Raw genomic sequence first — 22968 nt, 5'->3', positions numbered from 1 at the left:
CTGCTGAAATACACTCACTGTTGAGGGGAGCAGTGGGAGAGACAGGAGAGATCTGCTGTGCCATATGTGACTCCCCCTGGCAGGGGATCAGACTCAATCCATTGAGGTAGTAGCACTGAGGCTTAACCCCTGGGCCACCAGGTAGACTTGAGACAAATGTTTTAATATTTTTGTCTAATCTTTGTATTCTCATTGCGTGATAGGTCATAACTTATTAACTACACAATTAGAAGGCACTAGTTGTTTCTAGTTTTGTGCTCTTGTGTATGCATTAATAAACTTTTTGTATTTGTTTTGTATTACATTTGAAATAAATTGGAGATATTGCTATTAACGGACTAAACAACTTTATAAAATTATTATTTTTAAAGATTTATTTATTCGTACAGAACTGGAGTACAGGCCAGAGATGTGGAGGGTGAGAGGATTCACCAGAGACAGAGTGGGGAGCAGAATAGGCAGATCGACAAAGTACACTGCTGAGGGGAGCAGCGGGTGGGCGGGTCAGGAGAGGTCTCCTGCACCATGTGATCACCTCCAGGGCAGGCGGGGATTGAACTCATGAGGAAGTGGCTTAAGCTTCTTACTGCTGTGCTTTAACCCGCTGTGCCACCAGGGAGGGCCTATAAAATTATTTTTTAATAAATTCTCATCTGGCCCTAACCCTTCTAACTCTATTAACTGAAGGGAAATTCTTTTGCAATAGTTGACTTAAATAACAACTTATATCTCACCCTTGTTGCTAGAATGTTTGGTATTGTATTCTTTACCTAAATCTTTGCCATGAATTTAATAATGAAAGTTTTTCAGTTTTTATAAGATGATGTGTAAGAAGTTCCCCCCAAATCACATGTTCTTACTTTTAAAGGAAGTAACTCACAAAATGAAAAAATTAATTTGGAATGGAAGTTGGAAGATGTGCTTCAGAAGTTTTTTTTTTTTTAATTCTTGGATTTTGTTGTCATCCATAGTCTAAGCTTATAAAAAGTGTTCATATAAATGCTCTTTATTTTTTCTAATATAAAGTTATGCTAATTAACAACATTTAATATTTATTGAGTTCTGAAGGAATCCTGAGTAATTTTTCAATTTTGTTGCATCTAGTTATGTTATGTAGTAATAAATATAATAACCCTTATTTGCAAATGTTTAAATCTACTTTTTTGTCTCTTCAGATTCTGTCAAATTTTAAGAACAAATGTACCTATCTAATGGAAGAAAAAACACAAATCAAGACATTTTTGGGTTCCAAGTTGCCAAAGTATGGTACAAAATCTGTAAGAAGTACATTGCAGCCAATGCCAAATGGGACACCTGTTAATTTATTGGGAACTTCCAAGAGTAGCAACATCAGAAGTTACATCAAAAATAATGGCTCAGATTGTCCATCTTCCCATACATTTAGTTGGAGAACTGCCAGTAAATACCAACTTAATGCACAAAGTGCTGAAGCACTCAACAATCCTCAGAGTTCACACGATAAAGTAATTGATCTTGAAAAACATGCATCTACTCAAGGAATGTTTGATAAGAATGGGATAAAGGGAGGTTTGAAAAATGTTTCTGTACTTACATCAAAACTAGTGAAGCCATCCACTATGTTTATGTCATCTGCAGAGGAGTTAAACCAAAAGTCTTTATCTGGATCAGCTAATTTGGGTAAATTCACCAAAGGCACCTTATTAGGAAGGACTTCATATTCTTCAGTCAGTGCTCCAAAATCACAGTTGAATGGATTTTATGGAAACCGGCCCGCTGGCAGCATACAAAGGCCTCGAGCGAACTCCTTTGCCACTAGAAGCAGTTCTGGAGAAAGCTTAGCACAATCCCTAGATAACATTAAATCTATTACTTGTGAAAAAATGGTAAGGTCACAAAGTTTTTCACATTCCATTCAGAATTCCTTCCTTCCACCTTCATCTATAACCAGATCACATTCCTTCAACAGAGCTGTAGATCTTACGAAGCCTTATCAGAACCAACAGCTACCTATTAGAGTGCCTCTGAGGTCAAGTATGCTAACACGGAATTCCCGGCAATCAGAAGTACTCAATGGGAACGAGCACTTAAGCTATGGATTTAGTAGGTCTTATGCTGCTGGTGGAAAGAAGTTGGTTTTGCCAAATGGTCCTGCTGTACCTTCATCTTTGGGTTATAGGATGGTTCATCCCTCTCTACTGAAATCTAATCGACCTCCATTTTCTGGAACTATTACTGTTGATAGTAATAAAAATTCACCTGCTGACACATGTGTAGAGGAAGATACTGCACTTTTGGCTAAGGACAATGCTACTGATAAGGACCAAGAACCAATTGAAAATGATAGTTACAGAAAAGGAAATGACCAGACCATGAAGCATGATGCTAAAGTTAAATACCTGAGTGATGATGTGGATGATATTTCCTTATCATCTTTGTCATCTTCTGATAAGAATGATTTAAGTGAAGACTTTAGTGATGATTTTATAGATATAGAAGACTCCAACAGAACTAGAATAACTCCAGAGGAAATTGCTCTCAAAGAAGAAAAGCATGAAAATATACCACCGAAGGATATATTTAATTCCTCCAAAGAAGATGAAAAATCATTAAGTAAAACGGATGAGTGGATAGATATAAGTGTCTCTGGTAAATATGAATAGCCTTATGCTTTACTTTCTCTTACATAATGTAATGGAACCAAAATTTATGATAAATTTCTGATAAAATTCCAAGGTCCTATCAGTTTCTTAGAAGAGGGACTGGGACTGGGGTGTCATTTGTCTTCCTCATGACTTTTGTTCCTTGCCCTGTTTTTCACTCTCTAATAAAATATCAACAAAAATACTCTTCATTCTAAGATGGCATACCTTTTTTTTCTTAGACTGTCATACATTTGCCTGTTCCTACTTGAATCAAATTTGCTTTCTCCTTACCCCCAACCAGTGACATGCCATTTTAAAAACAAATCTTTCCTGTAAGGTAACAAGTTGATCATTGCTGCTTGTTAATAGACTTTACCAAAGGATACATGAGCTATATTAGACTTTGACCACAATAAATTTTTTTTAAGATTTATTTATTTATTCATACAGAACTGGGGTACAGGCCAGAGATGCGGAGGGTGAGAAGACTCACCAGGGACAGAGTGGGGAGCAGAACAGGCAGATGGACGAAGTACACTGCTGAGGGGAGCAGCAGGTGGGCCAGGAGAGGTCCCATGTGGGTCACCTCCAGGGCAGGCGGGGGTTGAACTCATGAGGAAGTGGCTTAAGCTTCTTAGTGCTGTGCTTTAACCTGCTGCACCACCAGGAAGGGTCCACAATAATTTTTTTTAACCCTAGGAAATTTTTGTTTTTTAAAAGACAGATTTCTATTTCTCCTTTAGCAAACTTTTCAGAAGAGCTTTATATTTACTATTTTTTTTTTTTTTAATTTGCGAAAGTAAGACAGCATGTCAAACCTTTTAGATGGTTTTCCTGGCACTAAATGCTGGGTTAAATTACATCTAGGTGTCTATGGAGCTTGGAAACAAGAATAAACTGAAGATAAACTTGGGTAAGCTTGTGGTCTGATCAAGGGGCTAGATCAGGATGCTTAGAGATATGCAAAAGTCCTTGATTGCATAAGGGTCTTCTAATTAGGAATGACTACCTCAGAGAGTTTTTTTCCTAATGAGGCAACTGTGAGGTTAAATAATACAGAGGATGGCGTTCCCTGGCTGGAGGTTAAAAAGAAAGAAAATACAAAAGATTGTGAAGATTTATTTACATATTTATAAATGTAATTGATGGCTTAATGAATTTTCATTATGTCTGTTGGGCAGTAGATTATTCTTTATTGTTTAGAATTTAGAAACTGCTACAGTTATTGCCTTTTTTGTTCAAATTTTGATTATATGACATCAGAGCTTGTATTTTTAGAACTTGAAAGTAATATTTTGTGAATTAATAACTTCCTTCTCTCTCTTTTTAAACAATCAATTGAAGATGGGAGTGAATGTACAAAACATACTTCTGGAAATAACTTGATTTCACCAGACACAGATTATAGAGCTGGTTCTTCATTTGAACTCTCTCCATCTGATAGCTCTGATGGAACATATATGTGGGATGAAGAGGGCTTGGAGCCCATTGGAAACGTCCATCCTGTTGGGAGCTATGAATCCTCTGAAATGAACAGTATAGTATGTATGGATTTATATACCTTTTTGGAACATTTTGTTTACTATATCTTGATTAGATTTTTTAAATTTATGAATTAACTTCTATACTTAGATGTGGGAATTCATGTCTAACAAGGGCCTGATCGTAATACAATGAAATCTGATCTTAAAATATAATAAGTATTTGTGTCACATGACATATACATTGAACATACTTTCACAACATATTCATGCTATTCCTTTATATATTTAGACATATACTTGTGTTATTTAAGCTTTGGTAGGAATTTTCAAAGTGGAGGAAGGTAGTGTCTGGAGACATTTTGGTTGTTAACGTTGAAGGTCTATTGGCAAGTAGTGGGTAAATGCTAGAGATGTTGTTTAAAACTCACTCTACACAGGGCAGCATCCACAATAAAGTACTGCCTGGTCCAAGATGTCAGTAATGCGGTTGAGAAACCTGTGCTACACTATAATGAGGTAGCAGTTAAGCACCACCTCTCAGTGACTTAACACAATCATTGTTTAAATTTTTGCTCTTACAAAGCCTATTGTAGATCTAGAAAAAGCAAGGGTAACTAGTATTTTAAGCTGCTTTCATCTTGGAGTGTCACTAAAGTTGATATGCTTTGGACTGCAAATGGCCCATAGAACTTTAACCCACAGCCGGTTGACCCAGTCTTAAGTACTAAGTGGGTGGAAGTATAATTTTCCTGTGTGCCTAGAAGACGAGGGAAATAGGTCTGTATGAGTACAGGAAGATCTACTATGCATTTTCTATTTGCATATTTTAAGAAACAGTAAGAGTAATGTGGATAACATATGTATAAATTGTTTTGGTTTAAAGTGGATCTTAATTACTCCGTATATAAAGTAGTTTTTCAGTAGTTTAGGGAAATTTGTAGTCTTTGTAGACTACAAATAGATTACCAAATAGATTTCAAGTAGTGTAATTTTCTATGTCCATCTTAACCTGAGACATAGAAAAAAATATGTAACCCTATCAAAAACTTTTTCATAAACATTAAACATACATTTAATTTAGAGATTATATACATATCATTAGATAAAGAGTTCAGGAAAAGAAAAGAGTTTTGGGGTAATGGTGTCCTCCAAACTTTTAAAAGCATACATGAAATGGAAGTGAATGTTATGTCCAGCAGATGGCAGCAATGAGCCATTTAGTACCTAACATTTTTCAGAGATTTATCTCCTTCACTTCCTTTTCCTGCAACTTAATGATAAAATAGCCTTTAAAATAGTTCAGATACACCTGAAAGATTCATAAGATTCCCCTTAGATCAATAGTATTGTGTATACAAAAATGTCATTTTTGTTTTACTGTTGTGGTCTAAGAAGATACTCTGAAACAAGTTGGAAAGTATATTAAAACCTATTGTGATAGTACATTCATTTTTTTTTTTGCTCTAAGGTTTGTCAGTTTTTTTTTTCTTGTTATATATAGAGTACTTGTTAGGTATATGTTTGTTTAGAATTGTCTTCTTGGTGAATTGAACTTTTAGTCATTTTTTTCATTTAGGTTTTTTATTGAAATAAGATTGGTTTACATCATTGCATTTTGCGAATATAGGATACTCCCTTGAGGTGTTGTTACCCTAGCACACCCACTACCATTGTACCCATAGTCTACTACCATCATCCATTGTGTTCCCTTTCTTATTTGTCTTACCCTCTACCTGCCCCACGAGTCACTCTTTAGTGACCTCCTTTATTCCTCATTATACTTTCTGTTTTTTAATGCCTTTTTAAAGACAATAGTATATTTTACTTATATATTTTCTATTCTTTTACTATCAGCCATTTTGATTAATAGCAAGTAGATTATTATTAAAAAGAAATAAAATTTGTCCTTTTAGTAGGACACTTCAATACCCTTAGCTTTGCATTTATTGGTATACATGACATTTACATTGGCCAGCTTTTTCTGTTTTTTAATTTTTTTTCTAAAATAGTTTTTCTAAAATATCATTGACTTAACCCATATTCTTGGTTTATCTATTTTTCTGGGTTTATCCATCACCAAAGGTCTTTCCTAGCCCCATGTGCTTTCCTTGCCCCCACCTTGGTTCTGGGCTTCAGTGCTCCCTCCAGTTCAGCTTAAGAAAAGGTGGCCTTTATGAGAATTTAAGTCAAAACTGTGTCACCATTAACAGCTCACATTGTGGTCATACCAAGCAGTTTTCTTTGAGGAAAGCAGGATCTTGATATAATTGATAGGCACACTCCTTAACTTGCACCCTAACAGTTTGTAGGTGGGCTACTTTGCACAGATACCATTTGTCTATAATCTAGACTGTTTATATACATATATGTTTGTTTAAATATAAATAGTGTTGAGGAATTTCTCTACAATAAAATATACAAATCTTATGTGTACAGCACAGGGAATTTTGGAAATAACTACTTGTTTAACAATTATGCACATTATTATGATACGGGATATTTTTATCGCTCGCAAGTGTTTCCTGTGCTGTTCAACTATTCCCTTAAGTGCTGTCCCCCACCATTCAGCCACTATTCTGATTTCTGTCACTATAGATTTGTTTTGTCTATTCTTGAACTACATATGAGAGTTAAGAATATGCACTCTTTTTTGTCTGACTTCTTTAGTCAGTGCTATGCTTGTTACTTGTGGTTTGTTCATTATTCTTGTTATGTGACATTCCTTTATGCGAATGTAACACAACTTGTCTCATCCTGCTTTTGAGCTTTTAATTTTTTTCCACTTTTTGCGTTTTGCTACTGCTGGGAAGATTTTGTGACATGTTTTTTGGTGAACATTTATGCATTTCTCTGAAAAGCAAAGTAGGAGAAGAATCCATGGGTGATAGGGTATATGTATTTGTTTTCCACAGTAAACAAAATTTGTTTACTGTCAATGCCCATTGGCAGTAAATGAGCATTCCAGAAATTCTACTTTCTAGTCAGTGCTTGTCATCTTTTTCCATTTTGTTCTTCTGATTGAGATAAAATAGTATTGCACTGAGATTTTTGTCTTGTGTTTTTACTTGTTATAAATATATGTAAATATATAAAAATAACATTTTAAGTACTTGTTATAAATATATATAAATACATTTATTTGCCATGAGGATAACCTCTTTTGTACAGTGTCTTCTATTGGGCAGTATGTATCTTGTTATTTAATGTTCATAAAAATCACATATTTTGTGTATAAATCTTTTATATATATTACATGTAGGTGTATATATGTATATGATTATATGCATGGGCTGTTTTTAAATCTCTTTAAAATGTCTTAATGAATAAGAGTTAAATCAGTTTTATTTTGGTAACTTGTTGATTATTCAGTTAATTTTTTTTACTATTTGCACCAGTTTGTGATATTTCCTTGCTTATTAGCACTAGATTAGGCATTATTGAACTTTATTGCTTTCTAGTAATGTTAAAACATCCTTTCCTTGCAGGGAAGGAAATAGTAACTATTAGCTCAGTTTCAGTTTCTTTGAATTTTGGTTTTTTATTCCCCTTTGGGGAAATCAGATTTTTAGCATATCTGTGGGAGCCTACCAAGGCACTTGACCTTCCTGACTACTGACTTACTTGTTTTTTTACAAATTTTTCCTAGCCCCTTCTTTATAATCCCAGGTTTCTAATGAAATACCAACAACTGGATAATTACTGCCTTGAGGCAGGAAGGGATCTTGAAGTGTCTGAGCAACTGTGAGAAGGCCAGGATAGCCTGGACACTAAAGGAGAGGAAGCATAGCAGGAGAGGAGGCTGTCAGCACTGAGCTTTCATGGAACTTAGTGGATTTGGATCTTAATCCTAAACATTGAAGGTGGTTGTTGGAAGATTGAAACTGGGAAGGGATATAATCTGAATTACAGTTTTAAACGTTCTGTGTGATGATTGAGTTCGAGGGGAGCAAGACAGAGTACTGGAAGCTTTTAGTGATGGGATGGTGATGACTTTGCCTAAGATGATGGTACAGTGGAGATTTAGAAGGCTGGTCAGTTTTGGAAATAGTTTTAGATGTATTATTGATGAAGTTCAATGATTTGTTGATAGCGGGGGGAAAAAGGTGTCATCTCTTAACTTTTGGAAGTGAGACTAGTGCAATGGTATAATATTGGAGTGAGACCAGAGTTACGGAGTTGAAAGAATTTTCAGCAACAGAGTGGAGAGGAGAAGAGACATTTCTATTGAGTGTACTGCTGAGAAGAGCAGTGGGCAAGACAGAAGAAGTCACTTGCCCCTAAAAATAATTTGGGACTCCATTTTATGTCGTATTTTTGTGGGCTTTTTCATGATCTGGGTACTCAGTCTCAGCTGCTTCTTACCCACTGGGATCTAAGGTTTGGATCAGTCTTCCCTTAAGGTAGTGACTTGGTTGCTCTGTTTTCATATTCCTTGGAATTCTGATAGCTCTGGGTCATGTGGACCCATAGTATATTTCCCCTAGTGATTTAATTAGTTCCCTTTTCTTGTCTACTTTCTGTCTTCCAGCAGTGTTCTGCTGAGCAAAATGAAGAAACTAAATTTTGAATTTATTAAACATACAAACAACTAGTTGCTTCCATTCTGTTGCTTCTATTCATTCTGTCAAATTTTCCTAAATTTTTAGTCTGACTTGTTATTTTCCTTGGTTTTACCATTCCTTGTCAAATTGAAACTCTGACTCTTTCTTCATGGTCATCTCTAATCAAGTTTACTACCTAAATTTATTAAACATAAAATAGTAATCAAGGTTACTAGTGAGCATGTTCAGTTACTACAAGATGTTTGAATATAGTTAACATTTCATTGTCTCTTTCATTCATTGTTCCTGGGTTTCTGGAGCTCAATAATACACTTACTGAAATGGTTGCTCTGATGACATGCTATTTAATTAAAAATAAGCAAAAGCACTTAAACTTAAAAGGTACTACTCAGTACTGTTCACTTTTTCCATATACATTGTGACCTAACTTATTTACTACCAAGTAAGTTTCTAGGGTACCACGCATCATAATAGCAATGCAAAAGTAAATATGTGACAGGAACATAGACATAATAGTGGAGGGCAGCTTAAAGAAAGTTGTGACAGGCCTAATATAGATAAATGAACATCTCACTGCTATCAACACTTTCATCTTTGTTCTGATATATAATACAAAACTTGAAGGCATAGAAGAGATCAAACTTGATAGTTTTACAGATAAGGGAACAGAGTGAGATGAAAATATAAATTTTTCTTTATTTGCTTTTTTTTGGTCAGATTCTGAATCTTCACATGCATTTAATTATTAGCATAGCTTCTTTTTGACCTGGTAATGTAACTTTCTGTTTGGGAAAAGACTTAGACGAACCATATAGTTGTTATGACCCTTTAAACATATTTTCTTCATTTTTATTATTTCTTGTACGTCAGTCATTTACAATATGAATTCAGGTCATTTATAATTAGACTTCTACTATACCTCAAGTATACTGTGAAGTACTGAATATACTGATATTAATAAAGCTGTTTATATCCTTAATGAGTTAAAAATCTAATATGATAGGCAGGTATATTATAAATTCCTTGTCATAGCGTAGTTTGATAAGTGATATGCATGCTGTAGTTAGTATGTGATATAAACAACACAGGTGTAATTATGTGTGTGAGAGAGAAAGAGACAGATACAGACAGAAGTTACTCTTTTTCCATTTCTAATATCTTGTGGACAACTACTTTGACTATGCAGATATCTTATTATTAACAACTGAGCTACTGTTTTATAGTATAGTGCTTATTTTTTGTAAAGAATTTGCATAGACACATTAGCAGAACCCTGTTCTATTCTCTTGGTCTGTTTTGTGGGGATGCTTCTTTCATAGCTCATCTATTTATTTATTTATTTATTTTTTCATAGCTCATTTAAACTTGGTCATTGTCATCATATCTGTCTATTAGAGATTTCCTTAAACTAGCAACTCAGTCTTTTTTTCCAGGAAGAGAACTGGAAATAAGACAGCAGCGTTTTTTTAAAAAAGATTTATTTATGCATACAAGAACTAAGGTAAAGGCCAGAAGTCTAGGGAAGATGGTGAGAGGATTCACCAGAGACGCAGAATAGGCAGATTGAAATGGCACTGCTGAGGGGGGCAGTGAGACAGGAAAGGTCTGCTGTGCCATGTGGGTAGCGCCCTTGCAGGTGATCTAATTGGAGCTGCGGTGGCTGGTCATAGATAGTTTCATGGTTCTGCAACTTAAGCCATTGTGCCATCAGGGAGGCCCCTACAATAGCATCTTGAAACCAAAATTAAATGAAGAGAGAGTTTGTTCTATTACCCTTTTTAAATCTAGAATTTTTCATATTTTTATTTATTACATCTACCCCCATTGTTTTCTGTTCATTACTTTAACCTTTGTTCATATTTTAAAATTCTGTGTTTTTGAAAAATTTCCTAGAGTTTATTTTTTGGCCTTTTTGATTAAAATTTTAAATAAGGCAATTACATAACTTTATGGAAACCATTCAAACATTTTTAAATCTAGAGAGAATATATAAAATGTATATTTGAAAGTTGCAGATTATTTTGGTGATATTTTCAGAATTTATAATTACATATTTTCTTGGACCTATATTATAACATTTTTCACTGCTTTTGTTAATAGGATATTCTGAATAATCTTGAATCATGTGACCTTGAGGATGATGATCTTATGCTTGATGTGGATCTGCCTGAGGATACACCTCTGGAAAATGGTAAGTGGGGACAATGTTGAGCCTCCAGAGGCATACTGTTGAGCTTCTTGATGATAGTTGATATTTATTATTCGTAGATTTTCTAATATCAGTGGAGGAACCTTTCTCAGAATAAGTCAGTCCTAGATGATATTAAATAGATGTATTTTGCACACTTCCTGGAATGTTTAAAACCCAACTTTGTAGGACTTAGCTATAATTGTGTACAGTCACCAGTAGCTTTGCTGCTTATGTCATTGAAGTACCTGGTAGATGGAATTTGTCTCTTTTCTTTCCCCTCTTGCCTCCTCCTCATTTCCTCTCCAGTATATATCCAGTTCCCCCCGCTCCTCATTTTTATTTATAGCAGGAATATGTTTAGAAAAATGAGTATCACTTGACTTTTAAAGAAGCATTAAAAGTCATCAAATTGATAAATATCTTTCTATACTTTATACTCCCAGTTTCACTTTATGCAGACTTGTAACTGCTGGAGGTGCAGGGGGTGAGAGGGATTCATCAGAGACAGAATGGGAAGCCCCACGGTGAACTGGGTTGCCTGTCTGTGGGTCCTCACCTGCACACTTAAAATTCAATTGCACTGCAGGCACACACCAAAAGGGTCAATAATGGGTTTACTTAACAAAAGGAGAAAGGAAAAGGAACAACCCCTTTCCCTAAGAGAAGGAGAGAGAGAGATACAAGTTATCTAGAACATCCTGCCAGCTCCACTGACTTGGAACTCCAGCAACACACTAATAGCCACCAGGCACACAGTCCAGAGAGCCACGTGGTTCAGAGAGAGAGCTGTCTAAAATGCCTCCCTATATTTCCCCAAAAGTCCCAGAATGCCTGTTTACCTCCGCCCTTGGGTCCTCCCAGTTCTTCCCTTGGTAATGCTGAGAGTTGTAGTTTCCAATCCCCGGAGTAGGGGGTGGAGTCCAGAAAACTAGAGTAGGGGCTAGAGTCCACAGAACTCTGCAGAGTTCCTTCAAGACATTTTTCCCTAACACCTTAACGTTTTTTTTAATTATAGCAGTTTATTTTTACATCATTTTGTACATTTTTTTTCCCATCTCAATTGTAATCCCCGTGAGTTTCCCATCACCAAAATCCTGTGCACTCCCCCCCCCCCAGTTTTTGATCCCATTCCCCACTCCACCCCCCGCAAAATGTCTCTGGTATTAGGTTGTTTATTATTTTTGTTATTTTCTCGCCTGGTCCATTATACTCCTGCTATGATTGAAACCATTTGGTATTTTTCTTTCTCTTTCTGGCTTATCTCACTAGGCATGATCTTTTCCAGCTCCATCCAAGTTGCTGCAAAAAGACATGTGTTTCTCTTTTTGGGTTGCTGAGTAATATTCCATTGCATATATGTACCACATCTTTTTTATCCAGTCATCTACTTTTGGGCATTTGGGCTGCTTCCATGTTTTTCCAATTGTAAATAAAGCAGCAATAAACATGGGACACCTTAACCTTTTTAACTTTGAGTCTAAGGATAAAACCAGAAATTGGATATTGATTCCCTCCTCACTTTGATTACCCCTTTCAGATTCTTCACACTTTTTTTTCCATTTTTTTTCCTGGACTTCCTTCTGATGTTTTAATTAATTTGTGTAGATCCAGGGTTCTGGATTATCAATATCTGAAAAAGATCCAGATTTGGACATCAGAAAAAATGTAGTTGTGACTTGTATCTCAGAATGAGACAAAGTCCTAAAATTGATCTTACAGAAGTTTTTCCTCTTTTGAAGGAAGTAGTTTGTTTAACTTAAGAGCATTGAATTTTTGAGATTCTAGCCAACTTGTGGTGTAACTAAACAATTCAAAAGGAGATTTGGGGGCAGTGAAAAATTGAGGAGAACAGATTGGGGAAGCGGAATACAAAGGGGCTTTAAGTTTGGCTAGCAACTTGGGAAGTATAAAATTGTTTTAATCCCTTCAGTCTTTTCTTTTACCGTGGTTAAGGAATCTCTCAAAGAAACAGCTTTGGAATTTGAATTTCTTTCATCAGATAGTTGGCTATTTGAGATCTTCTGCCTTTAAGATCTTTTCAGGTGAACAGTTTTGTGCTAGGAGAAGCTCAGTTGTATTGCTTTTTATTCTCACTCAGGGACTTCTCATTGACAGTCTTGACCTGTAGGTTAAAAGCTAGCATTTGGCACATTTATGGCATAATCTTCAGTTTTATGAAATGTCCACATTGTAAACCTTATTACAAGTGCTGTTTTCGCTGCTAATTTTGTTTTCAGCTTTTCTGTTAAAAAGATACTTTCTACTTACTTTTTGAATCTCACCTCACCAAATATGGTTATATATGAAGTTGTACTTCATATTATATTTTTGAAGGCTATGTTTTGCTATAAACTTTTCATTGGATATAGTCAACATGAGGTTATTGTGTTGTCCTTAACTATTTTCTAATTATTTTATTTTCTTTTGGAAATTTCTGTTTTTCAGTACTACTCATGTTTAGAATAAAGAAAGTTCATGCTTTTTTTTTTTTAATGTGAGCTTTTCTTCTTTCAAGACAAGTTATAGTGAAAGCTTTCCTGATCAGATTGTAAAATCTGCTGCAAACCTCATTCTTTTCCAGAAATGAAATTTCTTTAAATTTTTAAAAAAGTATATGTAAATGTATAGTTTTCCTCCAAAATTTATTCCTCTGGGGCATTTAAACAAAATTCCAATGTCTTTTAAAATCTTATTAAAATTGTTATGCATTTAGAAGAAATGTTACATCTGATTCAGTATTTATGAGAAGTAAATATCTGTGTTTTATTTTAAATCTGTTTTTGGAGCAGGGAAGTTACTTTTCCCCTGGAATCCTGTAATAAAACACTATTTCAAATTCAAGATTTAGGTTAAGTGAAAACAATCATTTAAATATTGTGTTTTTCCTTAATTGTGGATTATATTAATTTCTAAAGCTTTTTTATTGTAATTCTGAACGTACAGGTTTTTAACTTTGCCGTATAATAACTCAGTCTAGAGAAATCCTTTTTGTTCCTGGCCCTGGTTAATGTTTAGTTGTATTTTTAGCAACAGTCCTAACTCAGTAACTATGTAAGCACTGAAGGAAGATGGAGTCACAGGGTAAACTGGGCTTGCTTCCCACTGGGAGGGCTGGGAGTTGAGCAGGAAGGAAGGCTTGTTTGTCAGTGCCTTGTATGCAACTATGTCTGAGTAGGCAGCCAGCGACACAATGTCTTCCTTGTACAAAGTAACACTCCTAGTGAGTGCTGAGATATGTGAGGAAAAAGTATTTGGGTAAGTGAAAGAGAAGCTTGGGGTATTTCAAAGAGATTCTTTTCGAGTTTTTGTGGCTTTTGGATTTTAGGGAGTGTACTATTTGTTGCTGCTAAGTACTGGCTTTGTTTTCAGTGGCATTTTATACTTTTTGAATAACTCACACTGCAGGCAGGTTGAAGCGTTTTACTTTCTAAATCTGTGAGCTTAATTTAAAAATACAGCTTTGTTTTTGGTGAAAGCTAATTTATGCTTTTTCAAAGTAGTAAAAATTAATTTTGGCGTTCTTTTTTGGAGTAAGTTGTAGACAAGACTTAAAATATTGTACTTTTTCTTATTATTGTCATTCTGAAGTCAGAACCAACTAGTGATGATAAAGACCACTTAAAACTGATGAGTGGTATTTAAAATATGTAATGCTGATATCAGTAATTTGCTTGTTTTAAAACAGTGGGGCTGTTAATTGCTACTTAAATAACTGTAATGTGAGTGTTTTATAATTTACTGCAGTCTGTGTAGTACAAAGTTCATATTTCACTGGAAGAACTAGTTTTTTCCTCCTGAAAACCATGCTTTTGTGATTAGCATAAATATCAGAAATGTCAGAATATTACTTTTACATTCCAACAGCACTTATTGTCAAACTATAAGTAGTTAACTTTTATAGAGTCGAGTACATGTTAAGTAGTGCTTTGTTTTTGAATCTGTGTAGTGGAGTGTGACAATATGAACCGATTTGATCGACCAGACAGAAATGTTCGGCAGTCTCAGGAAGGATTTTGGAAAAGGCCACCCCAGAGGTGGAGTGGACAGGAACATTACCATCTCAGCCATCCTGATCACTATCATCACTATGGAAAAAGTGACTTGAGCAGGTGAGTCTGATTTAGATAATATTTTCTACTCTCTGATTAATGTTCAGTCACAATTCCCTTTATAGACTAACTTTTGGTCTGATTTTTAGAATCATACAGCCACACAGAAAATTTCAAACCATTTCAAGTTGTATGTGCTATTAATTGGAATAAGATGTCAAATTCTATCCTTTTGTCTCTAGTTTTTAAGCTAACTTTATCATAAATCCTTTATACTTGCTACTATTAGATATTATTACTAAATGTTGGCTATTAAAAATTTATGTTTTAAATAATGTGTAAAACTAGTGTCAGGTGCTTTGTCTTCTTTTGCTTAAGTATTAAAAGTTAAAAATTCTTTACTGTTAAAAACAGGAAATTATTCACAGTAATACAATTTCTTTAATTTTCAAAGTATATATGATTTTGTCATCATTCAAACCTGGATACAATCTTTGCTTGGCATAAATTAAGTTTGTGAGCTGAAGTTTTTTTAAGTCCTTTCTATTTTACATACTATAAAACATAGTTAATAATACTTTCTTTTAGTCTTAATTAAGGATCAGGATAAAAGTTCCTGGAGTAGTGTCTGGTTTACTGTTGGTGCACACTCAATAGTAGTAGTTATTTTTTTTCCTTTTACACTAGGGATTTGAGGTTATATTGGAACACATGTGTAATATAAACCGTAAAAGTAGGAAGGAAAAATATGGAAGAGAAAAATGTGCTAAGATAGTTTGAGGTAAGGGAAAAAAAGTTCACTTTAGGATTCTATAGCAAAAGCAAAAAACCAAACTTTATCCATTACAAGATTTACAAAGTACATAAGAAAAAACTATATTTCTCGTCAACTGGTTTGCTTTTATGTGGCAGAAATGGTAAGAGATTGCTTTGCATGAGTTTTTATGAGGACAATACCTAGTGATATAGTGAATAGATTCAGTTTCCCAAAATAAAATGTGATACATGATACATTCTTTTAGTTTGTTTCCTATGTTCTTCAAGGTAATCTAGTCCAAGTGAGAAAAGATAGTTGTACAGTGGGTCATGAAATGAGGAGTCCTAAACAGAGATCCCTCTGTTGATGTAATATAATGGATGCAAAGAATAAAGTTGAGATCTAGAAGAATCATAGAGTACATATCCTTCCAGACATTATTTTGGCTGTTCTCTTTCTCACATCTGTGCTCTTCATAAAGAATGGACATCAGGGATTTGGTATTACCTGATAAGAATCTTAATGTAAAGATAGTCTTAATTGATAATATTGAAGACTTTGTTTTCCTGTTTTTTAACTGTTGGTTATAAGAAGGCAAATCTAAAGCCAACTTGAGAAAATTGAGGACCCTGGCTAAAATATGAACCCTTGCTTATATTTATCCATCCATTTACCAAACATTCATTGAGAATATGTTGCATCCTGTGCTAAATTCTCAGGAGGACATGATTTGAAAATGGTGTGAGAGATGATAGCTATGGGTGGGTAATGACTTATGGGAATTAATATTGCATGTAACAGTAATAATAGATACATGTGCCTCTTCCATTTTACACCAAGATGAGTAGTAGTTAACCTCCTGCTGTCAGTGTACACAACATCTATGGGAAAATTAGGCATATAAATACAATGCAGTATTAGTGCAATGGAGTGGAGTGGAATGTGGTGTCTTAGTGGAGTGAGGTGTACAGGACTGAGAAGCCTAGGATAGTCAAACTGATAAATATGACTATAGAAACTGTAAGAGAAGGATGATATTCAGATGGGAAACATTGACACACACACACAAAAGTAAAACAGTATGGTATTTTCAGAGCACTACTCTAAAGTTGATTATTGGTTTTCTGGTTTGATGGAATGAATAGATATGATTTCTAACTCTCAATAGCAAAACTATCTGTGCATTTTAAGCTAAAAGATAGTAAATCTTTTAGCTTAAAATGCTAAAAGAGTTAGCTACCTGGAAGTAGTTGCCTCTGTTCCTGATCAAGCTGAGGTTTAGATATGTCAGAAAATTTAAGTATTGTTTTCTAGGTTTCAAAAAGATTCTCTGATTAACTGAGTATAAGAATGAAAAACTTAATGTTAAATTACTTTTTTTTTTTAAATTGTGGACTCTACAGTTCTTCTAATATATAAATGTAATGTGATTTTGCAAAAGAATATGTATTCATTTCCTAAAACAAAATAAGCACAGATCACTAAGGAAGTAGTGATTTGTGGATCATCCATACTGGTGATTCTCAGTGAAAAGAAATGCACAAAATTCTTGGTGGTTGCTAATTTGACTCACTCAGTGCAGCTTAACAAATGGGCTGAAGTACCCTGCTTGATTATGAATAGTTTTAAACTGTATCAATACCTTCAGGTTTTGGAGTGGCTGTGGGAAGCTTGGGACTTAGTAACTTCCCTGAATCAGTTAGGAGGATGGCTGGCAGAGAGAAAACTTCATCCAAGATAAACCTTATATCAGCATACCTTAAAACTACAATTTACTCTCTCCAGGGTCTTTTTAAGAGTACATGTGTAAAAGTCCCTACTATTGTATAATTTCTTGATTGTTGATTTCCTTTTTTGTCTGTCCTTCAGCTACCATTATTGTCATAGTTAGGTATAGAATTATGTCTTTCTGTACTTCCAGAGCACTGGTTGTTTATAACTACTGATGAAGTTTTTCTGTATTTCCATCATTATACTGTACTCCTTTCACCTGATCTAACCTTTCATTCCTCTTTGTCCGTAGACCTCCCTCCCCTTTTTTTCTTATACCTTCTACTATGGTGCATTGATATCTTACAAATTTCAAACTAACAAATTCAATCTAATAACAATTTCAATCTAACAAATTCACATCCTTCTTTTCCTGTACATCTGAAACTTAACTCTTTCCTAAACATAGTAATTCCTTAGAAACATTATTACCTGAAGATGTTTATTGTCCACTCACTCTAACACTTTGCTGTTTATAGCTGGAGGGTCTTTATTTTTACTTCATTGCTACTTCTAAATGAAGTATTTTAAAGCCTCTTTACCTTGAAGCTTAGAGCTGTTGATAATATCAACTCTACCTCTCTGTTCCCTATCCCTAGTTCACAAAAATCTTGGCTTGCTTTGTTACAAACTTTGCTACAATCTTGACAAGCTATAGTATTGTTTATATGATTCAGTTAATCATTTCTGCATAGATAGAGGGTTCCTGCATGGATTCTCTCTTACAAGCTCATGTCATCTGAATACAGAGATGTTGTACTATTTTATTTCCCATCTGGATTATTTTTTTTGTTTATTGTCTTGAACAGTTTCTATGGCTTCAGAACCTTCAGTAAAGTGTTGAATAAAAATGGTGAAAACAGGAATCTACATCTTGTTTTGAAAACATTTAGTCTGACACGATTAAGCATGTTGTTAGCTCTGGGCTTTTCATACTCTTCATACCAGGTTGAGGAAATTCCCTTCTATTCATATTTTGTTAGGATTTTATCATGGAAAGGTGTTGGTGTTAAATTTGTCAGGTGTTATTTCTGTGTCTATTGATATATTTTCTCTGTTCTCTTTTAATGTGCTATATATATTGAATGGTTTTCAGAAGTTGAACTAACCTTGCATTTCTTGGTTAAATTCAACCCTATTAATTATGGTAAATAATCCTTTTATGTGTTGTCCGATTTAATTGTGCTAGTATTTTGTGCATGTAATTATAAGAAATATTGGTCTGTAATTTTCTTATGATGTCTTTTTTGTGGTATTTGTCATTTTTACATACATTGAATTGGAAGTATTACATTTTTTGGATGAGTTTGAAGGACTTCATTGAGTGTTTTTGTGAAATTCAATAGTAAAGTTATCTGGGCCTAGACTTTTATTTGTACCAAGTTTTTTGATTACTAGTTAAATCTTCAAGATGCTCGTAGATGTTTGCTAAATTTAATTAGTTTGTCCTGTTGTTCATCTCTTCTATTTTTACTGATCTCCTATTTAGTTTATCTACTAATGAATAAGTGGTATGAAAATAATACATCTTATATGGAAGGTATGCTAGGAATAAATTGGCTAAGCTTTTGGTTATCTGGAATGTCTTCATTTCTTTATTTTGAAGGATAGTTTTGCTATATATAGAATTCTTGGTTATCAGTTTTAGCATTTTTGACTACCATGCTTTCTGATGTATTATCAGTTAATCTTACTGAACATGTTGTCTACCGGATAAACCACATTTTTCTTACTGTGTGAGATTTTCACCTTTTCTCTGATTTTTGACAATTTATTATATGTCTCTTAGTTTACCATATTTTGGAGTTTCTTGATCTAATAATTAGATAGCATTTTCTTACATGCCTTGAACCAATTAGTCATTAACTTTTTACCAGGGAGCTCAATGTGTGTATTCAGGCATGTCTAACAACCTGTTTGCAATTTACAGCTCTGTCTTATTCTTCATTTCTCCCTCATTCAAGGTCAGACAGTGGTGAGCAATTAAGACCTTTTCAGGTATTCTAAGCAAACACATAGCCCAATGTATTTGACCTTCTTTGTGCACGGGAATATGTGGCAAACATTTCAAAACTTTTTGTGGATGTCTCATTCCAACTTCTCACTTGTTCCAGTTGGTATGGTCATCTCAGGCAGGAAAGATTTCGAACAACTGCTGCTGTATTTTTTTTTTTTCTGCCAACAAATATAGTGCTGAATTAGTGCTAAATGGGATTAAAGAAAAATACTCCTAAGAATGAGCTTTTTCTAGGGAGGTGCCAGATAGATCAAAAATTAATATTGCACTGGAAATGGTGTATTTTGGAGAGTTCAAACCCCCACCTCCCACACCATTCCCGTACCTCCCCCCCTTCCCATCCACCATGCCCCCAGTGATTGCTGAATTTTACAGCTACAATGTTTAACATGTAGCTTGTTTTCAAGCTAGGACAGAACAGGGAAGATAGGCATGGACAAGCCACAGAGCTTGTTCACAGTAGGATTTTTCTCATAATAAGCACACTTCAGTTGTTGGAAGCACTTGGTTGACCATTTCCAGTATACTGAAAAAGTTTTCTTGATAATTTGCTAGTGTTCTTTGTACATTTATGGAGAAATATGGAGATCTTTATTCTGTCATTCTGGAAGTACTTCACATCTATAATTTTTTTTTTTGTAATTAATAGACTTTATTTAAAAGACAGTCAGGTATACAGAAATACAGAGCATTTTCACATAGTACCTCACTTTCTCTAATACATATAATTTCTCTTGTTATTAACATCTTGCATTAGCCTAATATTTTTAGAATTGATAAATCAATGTTGATACATAACTGTTAACTAAAAAACACATTCTTTGCTTGCCTATTCAGTTGTTTTTGACAAATGCATAATGACATGTATCTACTGCTGTAGTAGCCTGACAGTCATTTCACTGTCCTTAAAATTTCATGTCCTTTCATCCTTTTCACCTCTACCACTTGTATCACCCATTCCTCACTCCTTAACGCCTGTCCTCACTGTAGTAACTGAGCTTTTCATTGTTCCCATATGGTTGCTTTTTCCCTGAATGCCATATAGTTGAAAACAGAATGTAGCCTTTTCAGACTGACTTCATTGACTTAGCAGTATGTATTTAAGGTTTCTCACTGTCTTTCATAGCTTGGTAGCTAAACTAGTTTCTGTTTACCGCTAGATAATGGTCCATTGTATGGTTGTACTTAGAGTTTGTTTATTCATTTACCTACTGAAGGACTTTTTTAAAAAAAAAAAAAGATTTATTTATGCATATAGAACTGGGGTGCAGGCTTCTTTGTGGGGTGGGAGTGGGGCTTCATAAACTACATTTAAGAAAAATGTGCACTTTGTGCTTTGTTTCCCTTAAACACTAGTCTTTCAGTCATATTCAAAGTTCATACTTTATAGTGCATCTGAAATAAAATACCTATCTCTTTAGTCATGGATGACAGATTCATACTAATTAATCTAGATTCATTATTTAAAATTTAATAATTCAACTAAGATTTAAGACAGTAAAAATAAAGCAGAATTATTTGTGAATTAGTTAACATGTAATCTATAAACCAACTATTTAAAAATTCTTAAGAGTCCTCCCTGGTGGTGCAGTGGTTTGAAGCATAGCACTGTGAAGCTAACCGCAGGCACTTAACTGCAGGCACTCAATCCCTGCCTGGAGAGGTGATGCATGTGACGCTGCAGACCTCTCCTGTCTCACCCACTGCTCCCCTCTGTCTCTGATGAATCCTTTTACCACCCCTGCACATCTGGCCTGTACTACAGTTCTGTATACATAAATAAATCAATTTTAAAAAATTTCTTAAATCTTTGTTAAAAGAAAAATCAGATCTGAAAACAAGTATGATACATAGTTTCAGAGAAGAACAGTCTTGTGATAACCAAGTTAATACTGAATATTTGAAAATTTAAAGGTTTGGTAATCCTTGTTAAAAGCTAGAAAATCCAGTAGAAACCATATTTCTGCTTTTTCAACATGGTTGAAACTTAATGCATTATGACATTTGCAAATTAAATATGACTTTAAATTTGATCCTGACATATTAACATAGCTGTTAAATTGGAGAGAGTACTTTCTCAGTACATGATTTTGAATATTGGAATTTTGCTTATCTATTACATTCTTGTCTTCAGAACCAACTAGAGTGATGTGTAATTCTAATATAGTAATTAAAAATTGTGTAGTTATGAATTCTGGTTAAAACACATTTTACACATCCATGAATCACATAATTCCTAATCCCCGCCTTAGTCAGCATTAATAATTGTGTGAAATTAAAGGGAAATTTAAACTTCTTAACTTAGATTTTTAATTGATTCTAATTTAGTTTAAGATTGGCAATTATGTGGTACATGTAAAACATTTTAAAAGCCTGTTTAATCTTTATTGGTAAAGATGCTTTATCAACATTGTTAAAAATAAAAGAAGAATAGTAATTCATCTGTTTTAATTGTCTTGCTAGAGCTTTCAAGAAATAGGAGTCCAGGGGTAGGTATGTCCAAACTAGGGACAAATGTTGGTATCATAATTATGGGGTTAAAAATACATGTGAAGTTTGAGAGGCCAGTTAGTCAAAAGCTAAGAAAGGAGAATCAGTTCAGGAAAGGAAAATAATTTTTTTCAGGCAAAGGTCTTCCCCAAGAGTTTTTTATTTCTATTCTTGTTCTTAAGGAATAAGGTTTATTCAGCCATTGTATAAAATACAACAATGGGGGGAGTGTAGAAGATAATTATATTAAGCACAGATAGAATTCATCTGACCTTTTGGTGGCTACATGTTATCTGAGGTAAGTAAACGTCAGAGGCTTAGTAATAATGATAAATGTGTTGAATAATCACTGCAGTTATTTCTTTCTGAGATTCTATTACCTATGTTTTTCTTACATCTTCTTCCACTGCCTTACAGAGGGTCTCCTTATAGAGAATCTCCTTTGGGTCATTTTGAAAGCTACGGAGGAACTCCATTTTTCCAGGCTCAGAAGATGTTTATAGATGTACCAGAAAATACGGTGATTCTGGATGAGATGACCCTACGGCACATGGTCCAGGATTGTACTGCTGTAAAAACTCAGTTACTCAAACTGAAACGTTTGCTGCATCAGGTAAATACATAGTGAACATTTTTTAATTCTGATATTATAAATTGTGAAATGGGTTGCTTCTATATTTTAAACAAATTGGATTTTTTAAACAATTGGATTGTTAATGTCTATTTAGATTTCTATAGAAGTAATGCTTATTAAAGGAATTTTTTATGGGAGAATAAAAAATAGGACCACAGCAGGATAGTCTCATTATAGTCACCAGCATTAAATGATACTTGGCAAGACAGTTTCTGTATCTGTTTCCTCACTTTTTTTTTTTTTTTATGCTGGCAGAATTTATTCAAATTTTTTTTTTTTTTGTCCATTTAATGATTTTTTTTTTTGCCTCTACTACTTAAAGAAGCTTTTTCTTAAAATAACCTAATATGAGCTAAGCACTTTTCGTCTTGGTTGAGGTTTTGAGGTTTA

At 34.3% G+C, this 22968-nt stretch overlaps 1 protein-coding gene across 7 annotated transcripts in view; it reads left to right on the top strand.

Annotated features, from left to right (window-relative positions):
* Positions 1 to 22968, top strand: part of CCSER2 (coiled-coil serine-rich protein 2) — a 94063-nt gene that overhangs the window by 26639 nt on the left and 44456 nt on the right. For all 7 annotated transcript variants that reach the window (XM_004680684.2, XM_004680683.2, XM_012723682.1 and 4 more), the window contains exons 2-6: positions 1176 to 2628; positions 3969 to 4165; positions 10771 to 10861; positions 14808 to 14970; positions 22362 to 22557. In XM_004680684.2, the coding sequence (XP_004680741.1) occupies positions 1212 to 2628; positions 3969 to 4165; positions 10771 to 10861; positions 14808 to 14970; positions 22362 to 22557 (2064 nt within the window). In that variant the 5' untranslated portion in view covers positions 1176 to 1211. The remainder of the gene's footprint in view (positions 1 to 1175; positions 2629 to 3968; positions 4166 to 10770; positions 10862 to 14807; positions 14971 to 22361; positions 22558 to 22968) is intronic.

This window comes from Condylura cristata, unplaced genomic scaffold (assembly GCF_000260355.1).
Source record: "Condylura cristata isolate star-nosed mole 26May11 unplaced genomic scaffold, ConCri1.0 scaffold00011, whole genome shotgun sequence".
Classification (NCBI taxonomy): domain Eukaryota; kingdom Metazoa; phylum Chordata; class Mammalia; order Eulipotyphla; family Talpidae; genus Condylura; species Condylura cristata.
This window is presented reverse-complemented; position numbering and strand designations above follow the sequence as displayed.